General features: G+C 32.7%; 4 protein-coding genes across 4 annotated transcripts; 1 reads left to right on the plus strand and 3 right to left on the minus strand.

Moving 5' to 3' along the window:
• Positions 1-161: 161 nt before the first annotated feature.
• LOC108914157 (putative ankyrin repeat protein RF_0381) lies at positions 162-5,699 on the plus strand. Its single transcript, XM_018719886.1, has 5 exons — positions 162-388; positions 444-758; positions 815-1,213; positions 1,384-1,750; positions 5,018-5,699. The coding sequence occupies exons 1-5, from the start codon at positions 310-312 to the stop codon at positions 5,574-5,576; spliced, it is 1,719 nt and encodes a 572-aa protein (XP_018575402.1). The 5' UTR covers positions 162-309; the 3' UTR covers positions 5,577-5,699.
• A 1,398-nt stretch (positions 5,700-7,097) lies between these two features.
• On the minus strand, positions 7,098-9,898 carry LOC108914162 (ankyrin repeat domain-containing protein 39). The gene is made up of 3 exons (XM_018719894.1): positions 9,697-9,898; positions 7,774-8,106; positions 7,098-7,379 (listed from the first exon to the last, which is right to left on the minus strand). The coding sequence occupies exons 2-3, from the start codon at positions 8,081-8,083 to the stop codon at positions 7,180-7,182; spliced, it is 510 nt and encodes a 169-aa protein (XP_018575410.1). The 5' UTR covers positions 8,084-8,106; positions 9,697-9,898; the 3' UTR covers positions 7,098-7,179.
• LOC108914164 lies at positions 8,503-8,971 on the minus strand. Its single transcript, XM_018719896.1, has one exon. It carries the CDS (start codon positions 8,949-8,951, stop codon positions 8,670-8,672), a length of 282 nt encoding a protein of 93 aa, XP_018575412.1. The 5' UTR covers positions 8,952-8,971; the 3' UTR covers positions 8,503-8,669.
• Positions 8,951-9,587, minus strand: LOC108914163. Its single transcript, XM_018719895.2, has one exon. It carries the CDS (start codon positions 9,331-9,333, stop codon positions 8,977-8,979), a length of 357 nt encoding a protein of 118 aa, XP_018575411.1. The 5' UTR covers positions 9,334-9,587; the 3' UTR covers positions 8,951-8,976.
• Positions 9,899-15,338: the final 5,440 nt, after the last annotated feature.

Raw genomic sequence — 15,338 nt, forward strand, 5'->3', positions numbered from 1 at the left:
TTGCTCCTTGCACTACACTTTCACAAAACACGTGTGCTCTGGTCGGCTGCCCGCTAGGAACTGTCACACCACTGGATCACAGAAGATTTATCTTATGTGACTGGATCTACCCATCTCTAAATTGAATATGAATATATTATTTGGTGGAAGAAGAAGAAATGATGTAATGTTTGTATAAAAAAAATGGTTGGTGAAAAGGAGATCCGAAAAGTGACAATTTTTGTACATTTATTTACTTAATAGTCCATTTGTTAATTTCTGAACAAATATGCCATTGAGACAAGTACATAGGTGATAAATAATAAAACCATGGAAGCTCCTAACGAACTTCTTATGCAAGCAATATATGAAAATGACATGAAATTTATTGGTTGTTGCTTAACAGGAGGTTAATAATAATATAATTAGTTTTGAAACTCATTTATTTATGCTTCTATTCTTAGGTATGGGTATGAATAAGATTTGTTCAAATGGAATGACTCTTCTGGGGGCTGCAGCACAAACTGGAAATTTATCGATATTAAAGATACTAATAGATTACCATTGTTGTTCATCTTTATCAGACTACAGAAACGAAAATAAGAATAAGCCACAGTATTTGCAGCTCGATTCAGATAACCAAAAAAGATACAAAAATATCGGTTACTTTGTAGTTTGCAGGGACTTGGATGAAACAGAATTTGGGGATGGCCCCACTCCTGATGGTATGGAAGGTTTAGAGTGGGACATGGAAGTTAGTGAATCACATTTTTCCACAGGTACACAATTTAGTAATTAGATAAATTCAAATGATTTAATTTCACTCTGTTTTTAGATGAAGACGTAGTAGAAGATGGTGAGATAAATATGTATAAATGGTATGCAAATATTTTAAATCGTACGTCTGTGATGCTTGAATCGCCTGAAAGGGATATCGGTAGACTTGATAGACATGGTCAGAGCGTATTACATTATGCCGTCAACTCGGGAAATATTGACATGGTGGAATATCTCATGGCCACTCTTGGCAAAGATTTAAGCATTAACCAAAACGATGCTTGTTGTTTTAGTCCATTACATATGGCTTCGGCTAATGGAGATATCGAAATGGTAAGATGGTTGTTGAGAAGAGGCGCAAATGTAAATGCGATGGGAGGAAGACAACGGCAAAGTTCTTTACATATTGCTGCTAGAGCAGCTCATTTGCTGATTATAAAAGCTCTTGTTGATGCAGGTAATCAATCACTTTTATATTATATCTATTTTTAATACACAGTAGTTTGCGAAAAAGTGTATTGACGATTTCGGTATCCTTTTGTGTATTCTTAGGTTTTTATAAAGAAAATTTTATGCACTCACCATTGTAAATTAATATGTGTGACCATTATTTAAATTTAATTATAGGAGCTGACATAAATGTAGTGGATATAGAAGAGAGATCAGTGCTTACGGTGGCTGTAAGGCAAGGTAACGAAGAAGCTATAAGATACTTGGTGAAGGCAGGTGCTAGGGTTAATCATGAAGAGCCTGGAGGAGTTACTCCATTACGTCTAGCAGTGTGGGCTAACAATGCCCCCGTCGTACAGATTTTATTAGAAAGTGGAGCAAGACTTGTACATTCACATCATCTAGTGCACACAGCCGTTTCTAATAATAATCTGGAGGTTGTAAGGATGCTGGTTGAAAAGGGAGCCATGTTGAATGCCAAGGATGATCAAGGAAATACTCCTCTTATGTTGGCGTGTTCCAGGAAAAATTTAGCCATTGCCAGGTGAGTAATAATACGACTCGAAAGGAGTTATAGAACTTGATTAATGATAATTGATAAATTCCATTTATTTGGAAATTGACATTGAAAAAAGAAATAATTAAAATATGCAGGGTGTAATTTTGAATGGGAGTTTTTCTACATAGGCTAACTTTGACCTTTAGAGACACGAGTTTGTTTCACAGAATTTTTTTAATCCATTTTTTCATAATTAGTGACTAAACAGCCAGGTGTTTTATGGCATGGATTGTTATCAAATCTCGTCTTTCTTGATTCTTTTATATGTTTTTTTCATAATGTAACCCAGAAAATTAAAAGTGAAGCAGACAAACAGTACAGAAACACTTATTTCATGCAGCAAGTTATAAAATTACAAACACCTTGTAAATCGATACTGGAAACTAAAATAAATGTAATAAAATGGTGACATTTAGCCATTCTTGTTTTTTAATATTAACATTGGCTGTTTATTTTTTGTGTACATAGCACTAACTTGTCATATCACATCAGCTATATTGATATTATGTAGTTCACCTCACAGTATACTAATCAATCAGTAGGGAATCTTAAATGATTTAGAATGAATTCCGTATGGCAATTTTTAAGTACCCCCACCCTAGGAAAAGTCGCTAAGAATATGGCGGATCCTTCGAGCATATACTACTAGAGGCATGCCATTGCGAAAACTGTGGCTGAGTGTGCGAGAGAAACAGACAGTACATCAGTACATCCTGTCTCACTCTAGCACGTCACGATTGGTTGGAAATGAATGCTTCAACCAATCGCGGCGTGCTAGAGTGAGACAGCATATCTGAGATACTGTCTGTCTCTCAGCCACACTTTTCGCATTGGCATGCTACCTCTAGTAGCATAGTAAACATAACCTGTTCTTTTTCCTGGTTTTAATACTTTTAAGTATTATACATTAATTTCTGATTAATTATTATAATCCGAGGTAATAAAGAGATTGTTAGCTATGTAGTAGTGTTACACGTAAATTGAGTTTTTTTTATTAAGAGAAGTTTACATTTTTTGGTTAAATACAGGTTTAGATATTTGAATTCCAGCAGAAATAATTTAGATTAGATTATATCGGTCTGAATTTTATAAATTTTGTTCAAAAACTTACGAAAGCGTATTTATTTTCTAAACATATTTTAAAATGTAAGTTTATTATAATTTTTATTTCATTATTAACTATTTACTGTCAGTCGCTAACAAAATGGTGGAAATATGGAAGACGCGGGAGTAACTTTCCCTACTGATTGATTAGTATACTGTGGTTCACCTAAACCAGGTCAATGTTAGAGGTCATTGGCACTAAGATTCACAAAATAAATACAGTGCTTTAGAAAATTATTTCAAATTGATCAAATTAGTAAGTATTTTTATTTATTTTTATGTACATATAATATCTACATAATAGCAAAAATAATCATTTTAAACATAGCTTACATACAATTAATAAGTTTCTTTTCACAAACAATGTACCTAGTATTTAATAAATAATGCAAAAAAATTAAACTTGAAAATTTTATTCGCATTGACAGAAAAATATGGTGACTTTAAAATGACATGTCGCAAAGCCATACAAAAGCAATTATGATTTTACATGATTATTTTCCACTGCAGTTTTACTCTAAGTGCAGTTTAATGTGAATTATAACTCCACTATTTATTTGATATAAAAAAAATAGTTTTTAGTTTAGTGTTTTGGGGGAAATGTATATTACCCCTAGAAAATTGATCCCTATTCCACTTAAAGTTACGCTCTGTATATAATATGGACAGGATTGTAGTTAATAAGATGTGTGAACTTTTAGTAAAATTTCATTTCGGTCAATGCAAGCATATATTGTCGATAGACAAGACCTGCAAAGTACTAGTTTCTAACAATGGCCGTGCTTTCATAACATATATAAAATTGCAGGTTGCTCTCTGCCAGTGTGGCTATAATGAAGGTCTAGGCATTGAGTAAGTGACCATTTATAGATGCTCTGCTATGTGATGTATATATTTACTAGTGCTGGCAACTTAAATCGGTTTTTTGGATAGTCGGTTAACCGGTTTCGGGTAATTCGGATTTTTATAAAATCCGAAAACCGTTATTCGATTCTTCAAATATCCGATTATTCAAATAACCGATTATTCGATAATCTACTTCCTTTTTTTTAGACATCGATTTGTCCGATTGCAATTGACCTCTTTTTTTTTTTGGAGATCGATTTCTTCGTAAACAAATTTGACTTCCAGATTTTTGTAAAGACCTTTTTTTTTAGACATCAATTTCTCCGGGTCTGTCTTTGTAAAGCACCAATTTTCAGATATCACGTTTTGACGATTCAAGTAACGGGTTATTCGAATAACCGGTTTTAGCAACTATTCGACTAACCGGTTTTATCTGAAATCGGTTTTTACGAAACCCAATTAACCGGTTTCACTTTTTTCTGGTTTTTGCCAGCACTAATATTTACTCCATGTCTGTAGTTAAGACGTCAAAAATAGCTGGATCATTACAGGGTTGTTAGATATCCTAGAATTCTTGAACATACATTTGTTTCGACTTGGTATGAGGTTAGAGGCAGATTCGTACACAAATTTATGAGAATTTTACTGTTTACCTCAAAATTAAAATATAGTAGAACCCCAATTATCCTTGCTCGGATTATTGAGGGTGCGGATTATTCATGCTATGTCTAGTAATTTGTGATGCGTTTTTTTGTGATTTTGTTGAGTAAAGACCGTATAATATGTTTTGTGCTAACGCTTCTAATCTGAAGAAGTTGCAAATATTCTGTTAGGTTATTTTGATTAAGTCGACATATTAAAATTTGTCAGGAAATAAAGAAAAACAGAAAAAGTAACATGGACCAATATGATTGCCTGTTTAAAAGGTATAGCTAGATAATTGAAATAAATGTACCTAAATTGCAGCTTCAATGATTTTGTACATGTTTACTTCTGTTTCTTATGTAAAAAATAAATGTTTCGATTATCCGAGTTTTTTAATTGTCCGTGCAGCAATTGAGGCTTGGGGATAGATCACGGATAATTGGGAAATCTGAAACTGGTATATGTTTGGTGGTCTTGGCTAATGCATGATCTTAGCTGTTTAGTAGATATAGCTGGAGTAGTTGTTTCCAGCAACATAATCAGTTAAATAACCATTAGTTCATGGAAATATTGCTTGCTTTTTTATCCAATCTCTTTTTGTTTATTAAAAGTTCGCACTCCTTGTAGTAAGACAAGATATATTGAGTTTCTTCACAGATATTTGATCGTACACGGGTCAGATGTCAACGCTGCCAGCCACATAGATGGCAAGACTGCCCTCCACATCTGCGTCCAGGATGTACGGGAGGCAAAATGTGTCCACCAGTTGGTAGACTTACTAGTGCGTCATGGCGCCGACATGAACGCTCCCAGCTACCAGGGTAGTGTCTTGTTTTACTCGATAATCCTAGAAAACCGAAGTGCTGCAACAGCCTTAGTTCAACACGGGGCAGACGTTAACCTGAGGGACGAAAGAGCTTACGTGGATAACCTCAGTCTAGCCAAACGCCATGGCGATCTAAATCTAGTCAAACTTTTAGTATACGGGGGCTTCCGATTGTCAGAAATGACGTGGGATCCGCGTGCTTTGAGGACTCAGTCGTTGGATCCTGCATGTGATTTCTTAATATCCGTTAAGACAAATCCATTAAATTTAAGGGAATTATGTAGGATCGTTATAAGGAAGCAAATCGGGCCCAGAGAACTTATTTCTCGTATTTCCACACTGCCTTTACCTTCATTACTTCATAAGTATTTAGCGTTAGAGATTCTATAAGAGGATTTATTGACAAGTTATATATGTTGATCTCATATTGTTAGGGTATTATGTTATACTAGTCAGTTTTAATAGTATCCATAATTTTATTTTATAATCTTGTGATATTATTAATAAAATGTATTAATACAGGTTTATTATTTTATTTATTAAACAACATATATTTTTGTAGATAATAAAGAGATAAGACAAAACTTTCAGCAAATCTATAACGTCAATAGATTTCAAGTTGCTTTAAAAATTTTTAAATTAGCACGGTGGGTATATTTGCGATTTGCATTCTTCTTGAAAACGACTGAAGACAATTTTAAACGGTTTTATAAAAGTGTGGTGCAAGTTTTAATTGGGAAACCACCAGGTGATAGAATGATTTTTTTTAAGCAAAAAAATTTAATGTGGACATAGGTCACAGAAAAACTTTATTTTACGAGATACAGGGTGTTGAAATTGTGATGTTTCCTGAAATATCTCTGAGGATGTTTGACTTTGTGACAAAATCTAGAGTTGCTGATTTATATAACTGGGAGTACAAACTTAGTAAGTTGGTTTACAACTATGCCACTCAGTGGTGGAGATACGGATTGTAAATAAAAAATTAAAGTCTAACGTCTATTAAATTGATGTCATGTATCCAGAAAAATTAACAATATCTCGTAAACCGAGTCCCAAAGCAAAATCTTACAAGTGTGAAAAAAAAATAGAATAAAACGCAGCTTTATCTTAAAAAAAATATATTTGGAAAGCATAGGCTCAAAAAAAATAGGGAGTCCAGGGGTACTACAATTCCCCTCCCCTCCATTCAAACTTTGATATTTTAAACCAAAATGATACAAAATGTGTGCTCACTTAAGAACAAAATATGTGCTAAATTTCAAATCTCTACAACCACCGAAGTTATCAATAAAAATCATTTTTTAAATTTTAATTTTGACACCATGGATTTTGAAAATGGGTCTCCGAAATGAAAAGTGGCATAACAAAACCCCATCATTTTAGTCCAAAGAATATATGGCTAACTGCTTGACCTACTAATTTGTAACACCCTGCATATGAAATTTTTTGCTTAAAATAATTTGCTTTATTTGATGAAGTCTCTCTCCTGTTTTAAACCTGGGTTACTTTATATTTTTACCACCCTCGATGTTATGTAAATTTTGAGGCACTCTCTAAAAATGGTTGCAAATTATCACATACATTTAATTTAGTCTGCAAAGTTACTTTGGAAATCTTAATATCTCAAATACAGTTCAATGTATGAAAAAAAACATGGAATCGGAGTCTTACAATTAAGTCCTTTCAAGCAGCAGAAAATATATTATTGGAGCGCTACGTGGTGTGAATATATAACAAATATTTCTTTATTGTATATTCAAGTAACAGCTACTGAAAATGTAACCATTTATAGAATTTTGGTTGTCTTCAACAAAAACACCTTTCTCAAGATTTATGGATCACTGTACAAGCTACAAAATTTCTCTTTGCTGGTGATCAAAGGAGGAGCTATTAGTAATAAAACAGGAATGCGTTGAACATATCTATTTCACGTGCAAATAATTTAGATATGATAAAATTAGGATTACTGTAACAATAATACTTAATATGTCTAATTAATCTTTGTTAAATCAGCTCGATGTCCTTTGTTGTCTTCAACTTCTTTAAGAGATGGTGCTGTATTTATCAAAATTTGACAAATTGGGAAATGCTTATTTTCAGTTGCCCGGTGTAGAGCGGTTTTTCCATCAGAGTCTTGGATAAACGGATCCGCTTTTTTATTTAGCAAGTATTCCACAATATCTTTCTTTCCTGGAATATTTATACTTTCATTACTCAATGGAAATGTAAGTTATTATAAAATTTAGCATAAAGTATCTAAACATAAATAATATGATTACAAAATAGCACAGCAAGGTCGAACTGCATGTTAACGTGTTATTTTACATGTAAACAAAACAATTTGATCCATGTTTATTTGAAGAACAAAATGACTCGCTGCTTAATATAAAACTTCAAAAATTCAATTTGCATGATTTAATTTATTAACATATAATTTTAGTCATAAAACTTTTGTTTGCAGTCGTAGAATCCTAACAAATAAAATATTTATAAAACTAACCCAAAACAATTATTTTTAAATTTTCTGTCAAAAGCCTATATGACAAAAAACTGTTTAGAACAATCATTTAAAATTTTTTGTTACCTGCCGAAGATGCCCTACATAGAGCTGTTGCCTTTCCAACTCTAGTGACTGAATTAACGTCAGCGCCTTTCTCTATCAGGATCTTACATACATCTAAATGACCATTCCTTGCCGCGTAATGTAACCCTGTGTATCCTGCAGCATCACGTTTGTTGGGATCCGATCCAAAGCCACTCAAAAGCTTTTTAACTCTTTCCAAGTCTCCGTATTGGGCAGCATACCATATTCCCCTTTCAAATTCCAGTTCATCCAGAGACTGTGTAGCTATAGTTCCAGTACAGGTACAATGTTTCTCCTCACAATGTGACATTTTCTACTTCAGCACAATTATTTCTAATACAGAAAAATATGAATTGGAGATATTTTCTCTATCTTAACCTAATTTGAAACTCAGTACTATAAAGTAGCTAATGAGGTATAAAGCCATTACAAATATATAAGTAAGTATTTTTGATTCACAACCTAATCTACATTTATTTAGTAGAGAAAAACACAGTGAAAATGTAAATTTACTTTCAATAGTATAATCAATTTTACTAGGTTAATAAAAATATGTTTTTAGACGCTAAAATACCCTTATAAAATAAGGATCACAGGTTATAGAGTTTAAATTATTGGTACAGTACATTATACTTTTTTTAGTAATAATATCAGAAAAATATATTCAGCCTGTATATCAGTTCAAGCAATTTTAAAGGTACGGGGTGTCAAAAATAAAAGTGTAAAAAATGTTTCATACTTCACAACACTTAATTAGAAAATATAAATACAAAATTATTGCTTTCTTCCTTGACATGTTGATAAATATGCAATAAAATATTTCATGGTAAAGTGCAACACCTGAAAATCAAACGTCTAATAAATTGAAGACTCTGGGGCTTGACGTACATTGAACTTTAAAGGTCACGTTGCATGGTCCAGATAACTTCAGCCTCACCAGTAGTGGCAACCACCCGATACCCTAATTGACCGAGAGCATTTACCACCTCTATAGGAGATGCTTTAAGTAATACACCATTAATAACTTCTTTTCTGTAGTCTGAAAACTTTTTGACCAAAGCCTTAAGTTCGTCATCATTGAGACCAAACACTGCACTGTCAAAGGCGTGTATTGAAGCCTTCACGGCCACATATGCAAATGTTCCAGACGCCATGAGTAAACTAGCAGGGATTTCCATGTCAAATATTAACTTTGTGTAAATTCTATACCTCCTCTTCTCCAGATGATATTTTATGGTCTCTCACGTGTGTGTCTGCAGTGGGCGATACAATCGGTTCGGGTTCAGAAAATTCCTTTCTCATAGTCCACATGTACTCATTGTAGTCTTGTTTCACACTGGTCGACGAAGAAGCTACCACTTTGTACCCTAACACTTCTAAAGCAGTTAAAATAACGCAAGGATGTTGCATGTAAACTATCGTGCAATCGTCGCAATAACCTCCCGATGCAAACCTATTTAACTGTTCTATATCTGCAGCTTTTAAACCAGAAACGAGCACTCTCCAAGGGTACCTCTGCCCATAGGCCGCCAAATTGCCACGTACTAAAATATAGGGCATTGGATACCGCACCGCCGCTGAACGTCCTTATCAACCTTATCAGCTGTCACGCTGCCTGGTTTTTATTGATTTGTTGCCTCGCGGTTTATGTAAACACAAACACAACCATCACTATTTAAAAAACACGAATGACAGGTGTCTGAGTGGTGAAAAGTATTACCACAGGTATTACGTCAGCTCAACTCGATAGAGCAGTGTTTGCGTTTGCTATTTTGAAGATTTTCTATGCTATGGTAGCTGAAATTCGGTAGGTGTAGGTGCTACTGGGTGCTACGCGGTAGGTAGAATGTCTCATCTAAACTGATTTATGGTTTTGCTCAATTCACCTTTCTAATTTAATTATAATTTACATTTCTTACTCACCGTTTTCGTTCCCATTCACAAGTTACAACTTTTTTTGCCTGGTTTTCAGTTATTTATGTGCCATCTACCTGTACGTTGTTTTAGGTTCTACGGTAGCAAATGCAAATTTTGATAACATATTTATTTATGTTCTGTTGTACCAAGCGCGAAAATTTAAATACCTAGTAAAAAAAATTCGCATGATAATTTTCTACATATGTATTAATATGTTCCTTACACGTTTAAGCAAAGATATATGAGTATGAGTAATATTTTACAATAAGATACTTATTAAAGGATTATCGTTATCTCTTTAAATTATTGTCCTAAATTCCTAGAATGATTTACTATCTATTTATTAGATAAAATATGTACCTACAATTATATTGACTAAAGATAAATACATACTTACATAAAAGGCTATTAGAACATTAAATATAAATTGAATAAATTTTATTCTCTGCCTGCACACTGCAACTTATGTCTAAATACAAGTGTATTGTTGGTTGTATAACTTGTACTAACATAATGTTTGTTAGCGTCAAATTCAAATTGTAATTCGATAAAAAACATCATCCCTTTCAATTATTACCAATAAAAATATACCATTTATTCTTTATTTAACAGTATAGTTATCCAACCTTCTTTTACGATTAGTAATTCATCGACATTTCCCTTATTGTTCATTTATAGCTCACTTATGGACGCTAATAGAAACTAAAAATAAGCCCGCATAATTCTAATTTGATAAGGTGTAATTTAATCCGTTCGGGGCGGGAGTAGGTGTAGTTGGACTTTATGAATGAAAATTTCAAAGCAATTCATTATTGCATGGGCGGGCGCGGTCTAAGTCTGCACATTCTGAACAAGTGTCTCCTTTCTTGGATGCAGAAATAAACTGCAATGGTTGCTTTTAGGAATTAGGTATTTAAATTAATGCAAATTCTAATTGCTAAAGTTCGTGTCTGCGAATAGTAATGCTTTTAGGTTTCGAATTTTGCGCATGAACAGATCGCATGTGGTATTATCTTGAATGTTGAAATTGCTACATTTCAGACAAATTTATTTCAATATTTCCTTTATTGATGGCGGTTGGCGACAGGACACTGGTTGTTGCTAAAGTCTTTCTCACAGCTGTATTTTATATTATTGTCGGGACCGCAGAGAAAAAAAATTGGGGCCACGAATCAGCGCTTTAGCGAGTTTAGCGAACATCCGTTTAAAACATTTATTTTGCGCTCCAAACTTTAATAATTAATTGTTAATTAACCTCTACGATATTTCCAATATTTTCATTACATGATTATATGAAAATATGGATTATTTCAAGACATGTAAAAAAATATATGCAAGTTGCCCATATTTTGATTTGTATTTTATTTGTTGTACTTGAATTAACATTTCTTTATTTTCGAATATTGCTGCTATTTCTATTTACATCTCTACGTTACTCATCGGGTATTTGCTCGCTTCAACATTGAACTTGTGGTTTAGACCCTATTAAAAAAATTACATCTGTTATTTATTAAAAAAAATCAAAAAACATTAAAAATTTATTTAAAAAAGTGTTGAATAAATTCAAATTTCGATGCATTACATTGTACAAACATTAAAAAAAAAGAGAATTTTTATTGCCTTATTCATTTTCTCACTCAATGGTTAGCGAAATCCTTAATCTTTTTGATCACCTCATAATCAGATAGAACTCGCAGATGCTCAGATGACACATCCTCACGGTAGACCTAATTGTTCGTCCACACTATTTAGTGTTTATTTGTCCTGCTTCAACGGTTTTATAAATCCTGCAGTTATTTATTAAGGTTGCACTAAAATAATGTAATGAGAATATAATTGATAAAAATGGCACAAATTATATCACTAACTAAAATAGCGAAAAATGTCGGGTTTCATAGAACATAATATTTACAAACGTGTTTTAAGCACAACTTTGTATAGGGTCCTTAAGATATTTCGAAAATAAAGATTGTAATTCTTTAGATTATTTCTATGAAGTTCCTATGTCCTAAACGGCTTGTTTTCAAAAAGTTGACACCGCTACCATCTGACTTACATATGACACCAAATTCACTCCGAGCGGACTAGTCCTGCGCCCAGCGGTTGCGACCGAATATTTATTTGCTTTGTAAGTTTATGCCTCCTTATACACTGTTAGATTCTACACATTTTCCTAACATTTAGTATTACACTACCAATTCCTTAAACACTTTTTTTAGTCTAAAATAAACTAGTTATCTTCATCCTCAGAAACATAGTAACTCCTCTAAATTATAAATAACCTAAAATAAACTAACTACCCTGGTGCAATAAATTGAAAATAACTTTTAACACTGTTTACTTCATAAAAAACAAATTATGAGATTTTCACAATGTAATTATTAAAAATCTAAAACAATCGTTGGTGTAGCAATTTTTAATTTTGTGAGGGACAGCAAAGGACAAATTTCCGTGCCATTGAATTTGTCGAGTTTGAAAATTGTCCATATAAAATTGAATTTACGATACAAAAGCCTATAATGTTTTGTTGTTAAACGAAACGGTTTATTTTCGATTTATTCAAATGTGTGACAAATCGTTTTACGAATAAAAATATTTTTCCTTTTAAATATAATTACGATTCAAATAGATTGATCGAAATATTTACATGTAACGGAGAACCGTTATTAAAAATAGTTTAGTTAGTTTCTATCTTCATACTATTTTGATCAAATAAATTTGACGAAAATTTGATAGTCTAACGGGACTAACTGGCCTTTAATATATTTCTTAAATATGTTAATACTCACAACGTCCATAGAAACAAATTTAAAGATGTATATATGTCTATATCGAATGAGTTACCAGCATAACAGATACAGATATAGCATACAGCCCGTACGATTTTTGTCTTTGACATTCAATATGTGTAGGTATTAATTATTAATTTTATGGTTGTTATTTCTATGTTGCCCTTATGTATGCACTTTCTTATTTTTCCTCTCCCTAATATTTAGCATAACGTTGTGAAAAAAACAAATAAAACAGTCACATTTCACATCCAAATTTTTGATAACGAAAACATAGTAGTTTTTTTGAAACGTAACTGTGCAATTGTGTAGTTGTAAAGTATCTAATTTCTTAGTTTGAGATATTTCATAGTTGATAAATATGGTTGAGGTAGGCAAAATTAAATTTATAAAATCAACCCTTTCACTGTTCCATTTTTGGTGCAAGGGCTGTTTATTTATTTATTCTCAGTGTGGCAGAAATAATCCATCCAATAAAAAGAGTAGGTAACTGATGTCACAAATAACTAATTACAAACAGTATAATAAATTTCATGTAAAAGCTTAAAGGCATAACCAGACTGTTGGTACGTCACACGCTGTCACGTGACATGATAATATGTTTTTCGTCGATCGACATTAAATGCGTAGTTTTAGTGACAGCTATCAGACACGCTAAATTAAAAATTAAAATTTGTTCTTTAACTAAAGTAATTTTATTTATTGTAAACATTTATAGAAAAATTAGAATAGACTGTAAGGGATATCCCTTGTCCTGTTTGTTTTGAAACATTTACTTCGTCTATGTAGTTTGAAGTGTTTTCACTAGTAGGTGGTTTATGAACTATTGAACTATTGAATCCTCCAAAGTGGTTTGATTATTTAAGAAATCGCTTCCAGTAGTTTATGTACTTGCAGTAAGGAATTTTTTGCTAACAACTGATTTACGCTTTATGGATTCCTCAATGTAGGCTTCATCTACCGTTGATTTCCATGATCCCATGCACCATGTATTTTTAAAGTTGTGATATCAGTTTCTGAATTTGTTAATAGTGTAGCTGAAGTTCTACGGAAATAATGTCCGGTATATTCGTGAGCATCCAATTTGAAAAAAGCATCAACTTGTTTTGACATTTTCCCAAATGTATGAATTCCTATTAATTGGTTATATGCTTTACCATTTGAACATTAAAAAGAATCTGTTACTATATGTTTGTGTAAGTCTTGCAGTACTATATTTCCGATATGTGTCTAAATATTCGGTTACAATAAAGGATCTTTTATCTTTGTTCTTGTAGTTGGCAGAATAATCAGCAATCTATTTCCCATTTCTTCAATATCTCCAATTTTTATTTGAAGTCACCACCTCGACCCAGATATGGCAAAATCATTGCCACCTAAAATAATAATAGTAAGTAATCTTCGTTTACAAAAATATTTTATTAATAATTACCTTTGTACCTAAACATGTATCATCAGAGGCCTCCATTAGAAATTTTTTAATTTGTTCATTTTCTAAAACCGTGATTTTTAGTAGGACATCCATTCGATTGCCGCTTAAAAATGCTTCTAATTTTAGATACTTTCCAATATAAATGTTGTTGTAGACATTCAATGTAGCTCTTGTCATCGCATATATTGACCATAGTGACCTACTTAATTCAGAAAATTATACCAAAAGACATAATTTTATTCTCAGCCCGGTAATCAATAGATTTTTTATATGTTTGCTGATGTACTTTCTTTGATTTTTCTGGTAATGAATTACAGACTGCTTTGCTGATTCAATATTTTCTGGCGGAGTTAATGTGAAAAGTTATTTTTATGGATTTAAATAGGAACAATATGGTGATTACTGTGTAGATAGGTACCTAATAAGTTATTTACTTAATAACGCTCGATTCATAATAACCACAGACGACATAGCTTTATTTGTTTGGTATTATGATAAATTGAAAATTGATCGGCGAAAATATTATGTGTTTAACTTGGAAGTAAAGTAGATTTAATGCCGAATTTTTATCTCTAATGATATTTTTCAATATGATGAGTGATGACATAATTGTTTTTATGACATATTTTAACCCATTTTAATTTTGTTGAAAAATAAAATTAACGAGTATTTTATCATTATGTAATGTAAATTATATATCGTTGGATTCAGACAAAATAATCTGACAATTAAATTAAGTAAAAAAAATATATCGCCATAGTAAAAGAAAGTATAACAGCCGCCTGGTATTTTTTACGGGACACTCGGTATGCTATGTTTTAATGTTGACTGCGTTGTTTCTCCACTGATTAATTTCATGCAACCTCAAACGGGCGTCTCATATTTTTTGAGTAAGTAAAAAGCACACCGCTAAGAATAAGAATTCCACGCTTGCCGTGCAAATGATCCAGCATTATCTACTCTCATTGCGGAGATGATACCTGAGCTGCGGGTACTTCGCTCTTCGCCGTAACTCGGCCAGTATTTAGCCACTTACAACGGCAGCTTGAAGCCATCCTTAGATGCAGTCTATCTCTTGGAATTCAAAGTGCTACAAGGCCTTTAGCTTACTTCGTAACTTTTTTTTGTTTTGTCCGGCATTTGTCTGGATCCCATCGAACTAGACCAGGCCGTCTCGTCATAGTTCTTTCCGGTAATGTGGACACCTCCGGCGCTGCCGGTTCCTAACGTGGTGCGGGGTTCGTACGAAAATTAGTGTTGCAGTGTCCGTGACATGATTGTGAAAAAGTGAGTGGACGATTGGCCATGAGATGTAAGTTTTAAAGTTACCGGCATATTTCTCAGATCCTTAGAATAACACATTTAAAATTTTTAATTACATAAGTCCCATGTGTAATAATTGTAATGGTACGTTTTGCTACAGATTT

Source organism: Anoplophora glabripennis, unplaced genomic scaffold (genome assembly GCF_000390285.2).
Source record: "Anoplophora glabripennis isolate ALB-LARVAE unplaced genomic scaffold, Agla_2.0 scaffold610, whole genome shotgun sequence".
Taxonomy (NCBI): Eukaryota; Metazoa; Arthropoda; class Insecta; order Coleoptera; family Cerambycidae; genus Anoplophora; species Anoplophora glabripennis.

Coding starts and splice junctions, on each gene's coding strand:
- LOC108914163 (XM_018719895.2), bottom strand. CDS start 9,333: ATGCCCTATATTTTAGTACGTGGCAATTTGGCGGCCTATGGGCAGAGG.
- LOC108914164 (XM_018719896.1), bottom strand. CDS start 8,951: ATGGAAATCCCTGCTAGTTTACTCATGGCGTCTGGAACATTTGCATAT.
- LOC108914157 (XM_018719886.1), top strand. CDS start 310: ATGGAAGCTCCTAACGAACTTCTTATGCAAGCAATATATGAAAATGAC. Junction 389..443: donor TGGTTGTTGCTTAACAGGAG/GTTAATAATAAT, acceptor TTCTATTCTTAG/GTATGGGTATGAATAAGATT. Junction 759..814: donor TGAATCACATTTTTCCACAG/GTACACAATTTA, acceptor CTCTGTTTTTAG/ATGAAGACGTAGTAGAAGAT.
- LOC108914162 (XM_018719894.1), bottom strand. CDS start 8,083: ATGTCACATTGTGAGGAGAAACATTGTACCTGTACTGGAACTATAGCT. Junction 7,380..7,773: donor ATGTAGGGCATCTTCGGCAG/GTAACAAAAAAT, acceptor TAAATATTCCAG/GAAAGAAAGATATTGTGGAA.